General features: G+C 43.0%; 1 protein-coding gene across 2 annotated transcripts in view; it reads left to right on the top strand.

The window, feature by feature from the left end:
* The window catches only part of gata1a (GATA binding protein 1a), a 5687-nt gene extending 222 nt beyond the window's left edge, over positions 1 to 5465 (top strand). Inside the window, exons 2-6 of one of the 2 annotated variants that reach the window (XM_062546048.1) lie at positions 2137 to 2382; positions 2923 to 3456; positions 3734 to 3879; positions 4191 to 4316; positions 4596 to 5465. In XM_062546048.1, the coding sequence (XP_062402032.1) occupies positions 2169 to 2382; positions 2923 to 3456; positions 3734 to 3879; positions 4191 to 4316; positions 4596 to 4883 (1308 nt within the window). In that variant the 5' untranslated portion in view covers positions 2137 to 2168 and the 3' untranslated portion in view covers positions 4884 to 5465. Of the gene's footprint in view, positions 1 to 1297; positions 2383 to 2922; positions 3457 to 3733; positions 3880 to 4190; positions 4317 to 4595 lie in introns of both variants that reach the window. The other variant, XM_062546049.1, reaches the window with a different exon arrangement.
* Positions 5466 to 8995: the final 3530 nt, after the last annotated feature.

Below are 8995 nucleotides of genomic sequence, written 5' to 3'. Positions count from 1 at the left end.
GACTCGCTCTGCAAATGCAACTAGGACAACCTTTAAATAGCTATTTTATTTAAATGCCATTTATGCAGATGTTAATGCACTTTTAAAAGAGAAAGTATATTCATCTAAGACTTTTTAAAATATTGCATGATGCAGCCTGAGGACCATGAGTAGCCTAAGTTACAGTGTGTCTCATTAAACGGAGCCATACTGTAACATAGTCGCAGTGGATGGTGCACGGTACTCTTTATCTTGAGGAAGGAAAGATAGGGTAGCTCTTGGTGGCAAAGAGGACTGCTTTAATATCTCTCCGGATCTACAATAGGCTGAAATTTTACTCTATCTTACTGTGAAAGAAAAACAGTGATTTGGCAGCACAACTTAATGTTACTTGACATATTTTCATAGTTTGTCAGCACTAAGAGTGATCTCTCACACCTTGTGACAGTTATATGCAAAAATAAAAGGTAAAGACATCAGGCAGAATTGAATGTATGATTTTACACAAACAGTGCTAAAAATACATTTTATGTGGATTTTTTAAAACTTCAGATAATTGTATAATATTACATATTTAATACAAATATAATTGCTATATAATATTTGTACTATTTATTTTTCATCTCATGTCATTTCATTTCATGTGCAGTTAAACTAAAGAATACATATTGTATATGTAATTTACGTCAAGTCACATATGTGTGGACTATTAGTGAATTAAGAGCAACTATCATGACGATTACTGTCCTAAATCCACCCTCTTTATGTACAGTCAGTATAGCAGAACAAATCATTTTTTAAATAATTCATTCACAGTTAGACATATAAGTTTAGATAACAGAGGGCAATAGGGATAAATATGGTTAACAAAAATGAATATCTTCTTTGTTAACACTGAAAGACAGTAATATTGTGACATTGCTCTTTGTCTGTTTTGTCATTGTATCACTTGGTTGAGGAATCTCACGGAAATAGACAATGAGCGTTGAAGGGTTCCAGGATAAGAGCCGAATGTATTTGATCACATTTGCTTCACATTTAGATGTGGTAGATTGGTGATGCTTCACACCCTGAACTACACACTGAACTCTATGAAGTAAAATGCATATTTATTATCAGGACTTTGTTCATTTGTTAGTGTGCATAAAAGTGTAGAGAGAAAATAGAGGAGTTTAGATATACAAAGATGGATTATGACAGTTTGTTTTTAATAATTAGATGGATAAGACAGTAAATGTGAGTCCAATAATAATTCACCTATCTGATTTTCACACACCTATCTCTCTTCTCTTTCCCCTCTTATCATAAATGCATACAGATATGACTGTTAATCTCTGTTTCGATGAATTCTCAGTCTAAAGTCTCATTTGGTTTAATATTTTACTTCTTCATTTTCTCTAAATTTGGCTGTAGATTTCAGATAATGCTGGCATCTTTAAGAGAAATAACGGCAAAAACATAACAGGATACATTTAGTGATTCACTCAGTTATACTAATAGATAACATTTTTATTTTAGTTTTTTAATGAGCAGTTTTCTACCATTAGATTCAGGCATTTCCAGTTGGGGCTATCACCAACATTCCACAATCATGCACAAGCATTTTTCAAATTGGGGGGTACACCAGTGGCCATGGGACAGGTCACTTCTAGCAGAGTATTCAGCAGCTCACAAAAGATGAGGTATTTTTAGGGCCGACTTTCGGCCACAAGCAGATGAGGATCTCTAAAGGGAAGTTTGAGAAACCCAGGCAGTCGGAATACCTTTTCTACAGTCTCTAGAAACTTCACACAGCCACAAAAATAGCACCAGCAGTTACTGTGGCCTCTGATAGACTTCCATGCAACTCCTCTGATGCGGTAGTACACTCCAGGGACTTCGCTTGCTCAAGGCTGCCATGTAGTCGGATAAGCTGCCATGCCTCTTTTGATTGGAATAAGAGGCAAATCAATGTAACTTGGTGGAGATACTTCCTTTTCTCACCACCGACAAGGTCAAGAAACATCTTATGCAGTAATAATCTTTACTGCTACAAATCAAATATGCTGATTATATATATTTTTTTTTTTAAAAATTGCCCTATCTGAAGATTTCTGTCAGGTCTTGTAAATAGGCCCACAAATACAAGAAACCCATCAGGGTCCTGTTTTCCCAAAGGTTTAGGAAATCACCCCTTTGTCATCGAAGCAATGGAGAACTCGTCAGAGCAGTCCCGCTGGGTGTCCCCGTCGCTGGTCAGCGGAGACCCCATGGGCCCCTTCTCGGCAGAGCAGGGCCTGCTGCCTCCAGGGGACGAGGCCGAGGCCTTCTACTCCACGTCCGAGGCCGACTTCACCAGCCTGCCCTCCTACTTCTCCAGCGGAGGCCAGGGCCGGGCTTCCGCCTCTTACAGACATAGCCCAGGTGTGACGAATGCACACACACACAGACACACACACACCCCCCCACACACACACACAGACACACACGCGCACACACAATGTGTATGAGGAGATCTGTCTAAGACAGTGTGTGTGTGTGTGTGTGTGTGTGTGTGTGTGTACACTGTCTAAGACAGATCTCCTCATACACCTTGGAGAGTGCATAGTAGCTTTACTCAGACTGTGACCTCAGACTCATACTGACTGAGACCTCAACCTTTGACGGTTGGTTTGTGGTTGTAGCAGTATGCAAAATGCAATGTTACCATTGCGATGCAATACTTCATTGTCCTTTTCATTTCCTTCATTGTCTTGAGAGGGTTTCTCTTCAGTGTTAGTTCCTGTTGTTTGTTTTATATCATGAATTATGCCGTTTGTTTTCTATCTATCAATTAGATATCAGTGGACCACTGTTGAGACTGGACTGTTTTTCTTTCCTTAATATGTTTTTTTGTTTGCCTCCCCCCCCCCTCCCACACACACACACACACACACACACACACACACCCTTTTCATCCCCCAGTGCGGCAGTTGTACTCCTCCTCCTCTCTCCTGAGCAACATCCAGTGGCTGGACGGGCCGGGGGGCCACTCGCTGAGCTCCCCCTACAACCCCTCTTCCTCTGGCTGGGCCAGCGGACCCTTCCCCAAGACTCCGCTGTACTCCCATCCCTCCGCCTCCCTCTATACCACCAGCGCCACCTCCTCCTTCAGCTCCCCCAAGGAGGACTTCCCCTCGCCGGGCCGCGATGGCAAGGAGAGCCCCAGGCTCCAGGAGGCTCTGAAGGCCGAGCGGCTGAGCCCCATGGGAGGAGGAGGTGGGGGCGGTGGCGCCGGCATCGGCACCAGCACCAGCACCGGGGGCAGCTTCTTCAATTTGACCTCCACGGCCGGGGGGATGTACACGTCCTCCCCCCACCTCCTGGGGCCCTACAGCTCCTACATGAGCTCTCAGCAGGACTACAGCTCCCCGGGCCTCTACTCCTCACCTGGGGGCTGGATGAGCCCTTCGGCCTACTCCCCTAAATTGCGCAACAAGATGCGACTGTCTCCACCAGGTAATCTGGTGCTTGTCTTACTGTCAAAGACTCCCTCTTATAGACTCATACTAGTACTTTCAGACACTGTCAAGTAAGACTATTTGTGTGTGTGTGTTCGTGTGTGTGTGTGTGTGTGTGTGTGCATAGTAGCATAGTAGCATATAGCAGCTTGTCTAGGCATGTATGTCAACACAAACATGTGTATGCTATGTGTGAAAGTGTGTGTGCGCGTGTATGCGCGTGTCTGCCTGTGTGTTGTATACTCAGTACATGTGTCTTTGCTGTTTTTCAACAGAGGCTCGAGAGTGTGTGAACTGTGGCGCAACTACCACCCCTCTCTGGCGGCGAGATGGTACCGGCCACTACCTCTGCAATGCTTGCGGGCTGTACCACAAAATGAACGGCCAGAACAGGCCTCTCATCCGTCCAAAGAAGAGATTGGTATGGACATAGGATTAAGCCAGAAAGTCAGTATGCTGACATTGTGACCATTTCAGCTCAAGCATCAATAGCAGATGTGTACACCAAAGTGTAGCTAATACTATATAAATCTATATAGGGTAATGCCAGTTGTCCTTTATCAGAGCATGCACTTGCATCATGACCTCTGAAAAGTGTAAGGAGATAAAGTACTCATCCCTCCCCTGCATGGTCATGTATGCCATTACCTTTCCAAGGTGCAGGTTTTAAATGTAAACTGCAATATGTGTTTTGAAAAGTAATGACCACGTCTCTGTCCACCCCTCTCGTAGATTGTCAGCAAGCGTGCAGGAACTCAGTGCGCTAATTGCCACACGAGCACCACAACCCTGTGGAGACGCAACGCCAATGGCGAGCCCGTGTGTAACGCCTGTGGCCTCTACTTCAAGCTGCATAATGTGAGTGATAAAGCACTTATCACTTATCACTTAGAAGATAAAAGTGTCATATTTCTACTACTGCTTCAACTGTAATTACCACTGGCTGTGGCTAGACTAACACAGCCCTTATCACAACTTCCACCACTTCACACATACAGTACACAGTCAGTCTTAATACTGGGGTTACTGTTATGGCATATCTAAAAATATTACCAATAATGGCTTACTGTACGTGTGTATTCACATTGAAACAAACCACCAAAATTCCTTGTTTTTTTTTTAACATACATTGTATAGGTGAACAGACCGCTGACCATGAAGAAGGATGGCATTCAAACGCGGAACCGCAAAGTGTCAAACAAAAACAAGAAGGGCAAGAAGAATGCTCCCATGGATGCATATGCTGACCTGGTCCACGGACCCCCACATGACGACCTGGGGGGGCACTACTCCCTCTCCCAGGGACCGCTCCTGTCTTACGGCCACCCCTCACACTTGCTCCCCCCAGGCGCCAGCCTGCACCCCTCAGCCAGCCTGCCGTACTCCCACCACCCAAACTCGGGCATGGTGCCCACCCTGGTGTGAAGGGCCGACACAGGAGGAGTGCACAGCATCAGGACTGTGGACACGGACACAGATGAGAGCGCACACCGTCTGCTGCCGATGTATGTACACAGATGAATGCATTAAGAGAACTGTAGGCCCACCGAAGACCAAACACTGAAGCTGGATGGTGAACATTCTTTGGCTTTCTGGAGGGATGAATGTATGTTTATTCTACCAACTTTTTTCCATTTGTTTTTCATAGCATGTGAAGCTTAATATTTTATGAAGTTTGATAGTTATCTGATAATATGATCTCATCTTGTCCTAAAGATTCATTTTTTAAAAAGGAGGACAAATATTTTTACTTCAAAAAACAATGTACAAATGAAGAAGTAATTCACTTAGAAATATGTGCCTTTTCCAACTGTAGACTGTGAAATGCAGATATGAATATTGTTTTGTGAAAGATATATGTTCTTGATGTAGGCCAGCGTTTAATATAACGTATATTGAAAGCTTACAGGGATACATCACATTGATATATTTTTGTAAATATGAAGTGCTGATCTTTTAAAAAGCTGTGAACGTTGATTGAATTAATAACATATTGATATACCTTAACAGTTGTGTGCTTTTCATGCAAAAGGATTAAGAGGTATAATTCACAATTACAGTATGCACCTCAGTCTACATTTTTTCAACAACAACAAAAACATCAACCTGTGGTCAGTGTCAAAAAGTTCATCAAACAATGAAGGCCACAAATGCTGTTCTGTTGAAATCTTAAACTGCCGAAACATGAAAAATGAAACACACACACGCACACACACACACACACACACACACATACACACACACACACACACACACACACACACACACACACACACACACACACACACACACACACACACACACACACACACACACAGGTCAATGAGAATAGAAAACGGGTGCACGGAAAATTGCCACAGTTCTTCAGTTAAGTTTTATACAAATGATTGGGCTGACCTCAAAGCTTGCCATTTATTTCAATGTGTAAATGTCATTTAAATTTTTCGCACTGTTTCAGGTGCAGCGCTCACAGGCTATCTGTGTGCACATTGTCATGACTCCCACGGGCCCCATAATGGTGTCATTGTTCGAGCGTCTCCAGCGCCAAGCCTCTGCCAGGCGGTTAGGATGAGGGAGCACCGGACATGCAAATTCACCACTTTCCATAAAGCTGTCGGAAAGTGACTAAACATTTAACAAGCCTCGCGCCAGTGCCAAGTGTGCTAAATTTAGATAGACGCACGGCTATGTGCACGAGCCCACTGTATTGACACAGCGGACACTGTTAGTCAAGTCTGAAGTGTGCATTCACCATATTAAAGTGAGTGCATAAAGTCATAGAGGGAAGTGCTACTACACAGTGGAATTAACTCTAATGAGAGACTCTCGACCTTTACGGTGTGACTAATTAAATGCTAGAATAGCCTTGGAATTAAAATTGGGTGACACAAAATGAAATAGTGATTAAAACAAGTCCCTGTTTCTTCTATCTGTAGCCTACTGACCACTGACCAGTTCATGAAGAAATGAACGCAGTAGGTGTTTTCCCTGTTCTCTATTGTCAGCTGGAGTTGCCAGTTGGAGGGGAGCCATGACCTTAAAATGTGCCTTGGGGTCCTGATGCGTTCCTACCATGTAGTAGAGCAAGGGGGTCTCTGAGTCCGGCGTCTGCAGAGACATAGATAGCTTATCATCAGAGAGTCACACTCTAAACGCCAACTAGCAGCCAAACAGGCGCTCGCTCACAAATGCTACATCACTCCTGGTGCACAGGTACACCCACTATAGCATCAGTTAGATGACCTCAAAAGCCTTTGGGGGGGGGGGGGGGGGGTACTATTAAGGGGGGGGGGGGGGGGGGGGGGTACTACTAAGAGCAATGGAAAACAAAAAAAACTTCTCAAAATGTGAATTGGAATGCCTCTGCTGTGTCACATCACCTATTAAATTCAATGAGTCAATTTGGTAAAGTCCACTAAACTGATAATGTGACCCTTTATATTTACAAAGACTGATGAGAACTTTTTATTCACTTGTTGGTGAGTGCTATTCAGGAATGAGACATATGGTTTGGAACTTGAGGTTTTGTCTTCAACTGAATAATTACCATGCTGAATCATAACCATGCAAAAAAGGGCTTTCGTTTTCATCAAACAAAATGTAATAACTCAGACAACGTCTCGCCCAAGATACTTGCACAGCCACACTGCACCACCGACTTGCTCAAGTTTTCCTGAATAGTAATTAATTAATAACCATAATGACCCTAGTCATCAGCACTCTCTGCTTGAAAGCACACTCTACTGAAGAGGACGTGGCAAATCACAGATACACTCCATTATCAACCCAGCCTTCTCCATAATCTCACTTCTCTCGGACTCACAGTACAGGTCTCACGCTGAAAGAGGCATTCCTACCAATGCGAGGCAAGAATCAGTTTATTATAACATGATCATTTGCCCACTCGGTTTCGTATGTGTGGTGATTGGCACGAGGACAGTTTTTCTCGCTCTCTGTTTTTTAGGAACGAGAGGGCCCAGGAGTGGTCACTGCATGGGGCCGACTTGCTTTCAACATGTCGCTGTGTTTGAGCAGGCTGGTGCTGTGTGGGGGCAGGCTCTGCATGGCCCTGACTGTGGTTTCAAAACTGGGGAAATGGCTCCGAATGACAGAGAGAGATTAGAAAACCACAGGTTCTGTCTGTCTTGGGTTCAAGGGCATCCGTTACAGCCAAGTACCTCAGTTTATGTTCCTCCTCAGTCTGGCTCTCTCTAGTGTGTTTCTGAAATGCTGATTTAAACTCCTCATCATCAATAGCCTGTCTGACAGATCCCTATTAACAGATCATGGATTCTGTGTCTCCACGCTGGCCTTGCATGTAAGTTGTTTGATTAGCATGGCCTTGGTTTGTCCAGTTTAGTCATCTCCCAAAAGTGACATTCTATTACATAAATGAATAATTAATAAATTCAATTAAAGAATGAAAGAACCTCATGCAAGTGTGTTATCTAAAAAAAGACGCTGAATGTTTTTATTTCTACATAGTCCAGAATAAAAGATTTCAAAGACCAAAAATTCTCTTTGAGCATGCAAATGCCATGCATGTTTTGAAACAGAATAAAACATTTACATGCCTGAAGGAATGTCTCCCATTTGGTTTCCTGCCATATGTCCTTGCCGTGTCTGATCTTATGCATTATGACTGACTGATTCATAATACCTCAGTAATAATGGGCAGGTCTATAGGACTATATAGGACTATAGGCTGAGGAGGTAGTGGACAGACTTCCTTTCTTTCAGACCTTCGCACAGGTAAGGTACACACTTTCCAAGAGTGTGCACTGTTTGGGAGTTGCACTTGATAGAGGTCCTGAGGAGATCAGTGTGTATTCTACTTTTCAAGTGAACATCTCTGTCCAGTAGCCTACTTAAATTAACAATTTAATAAATTAACAAAGAAACTATCAAAATGCATGATAGGCCACGGACAGTGAAGATGGTTACAGGAAACCAGAGGAGTAGCATCACCTTCACCATCAGAGTTGTGCAAAGAGTGAGACTTTACTTGAAACATTTACTAGAAGTTGCAGTTTTTGTTTTCAACTCCTTACACACAAAATCTTCCTGTCGCACAATTTTTTAAACCTGTCACTCAAACACCATTGATAATACCATATAGAATATGCGAAACCACACATAACTAATTCTCAGTCGACCCCCCTCCACCCCGCCCCCCGCCCACACAAGTCAATTTCATTCTTTGGAAATTCAGCTTCTTCAAAAATATGCTTGATTACTACTACATGGCCTTTGATTTTGCTTTTTTTTTCTGGCGTGCTATAAAATACTCAGCCACTCAACATTCACAACAGAAACATATAGGGGATATAAATGTTTGGTTTCAATATTGCTTACATGTTTACTGTGTATAGGCTATTTCAACTTCTCTCTGAAGCTTACTTCCTCTTGAATGGAAATATACTGTACATAGAAGCTCATGAAAGACATAAAAGCTTTAGGTTTAGAGCAAGTGTGTGCATGATGTATCCAAAAAAAGTGTTCACATGAGTCAAATGCTTGCTTTTGAGATGTGTTTA

Source organism: Sardina pilchardus, chromosome 9 (assembly GCF_963854185.1).
Source record: "Sardina pilchardus chromosome 9, fSarPil1.1, whole genome shotgun sequence".
Lineage (NCBI taxonomy): Eukaryota > Metazoa > Chordata > Actinopteri > Clupeiformes > Clupeidae > Sardina > Sardina pilchardus.
Note: the sequence above shows the minus strand (reverse complement) of the source record. Positions and strands in the feature narration are given on the sequence as shown.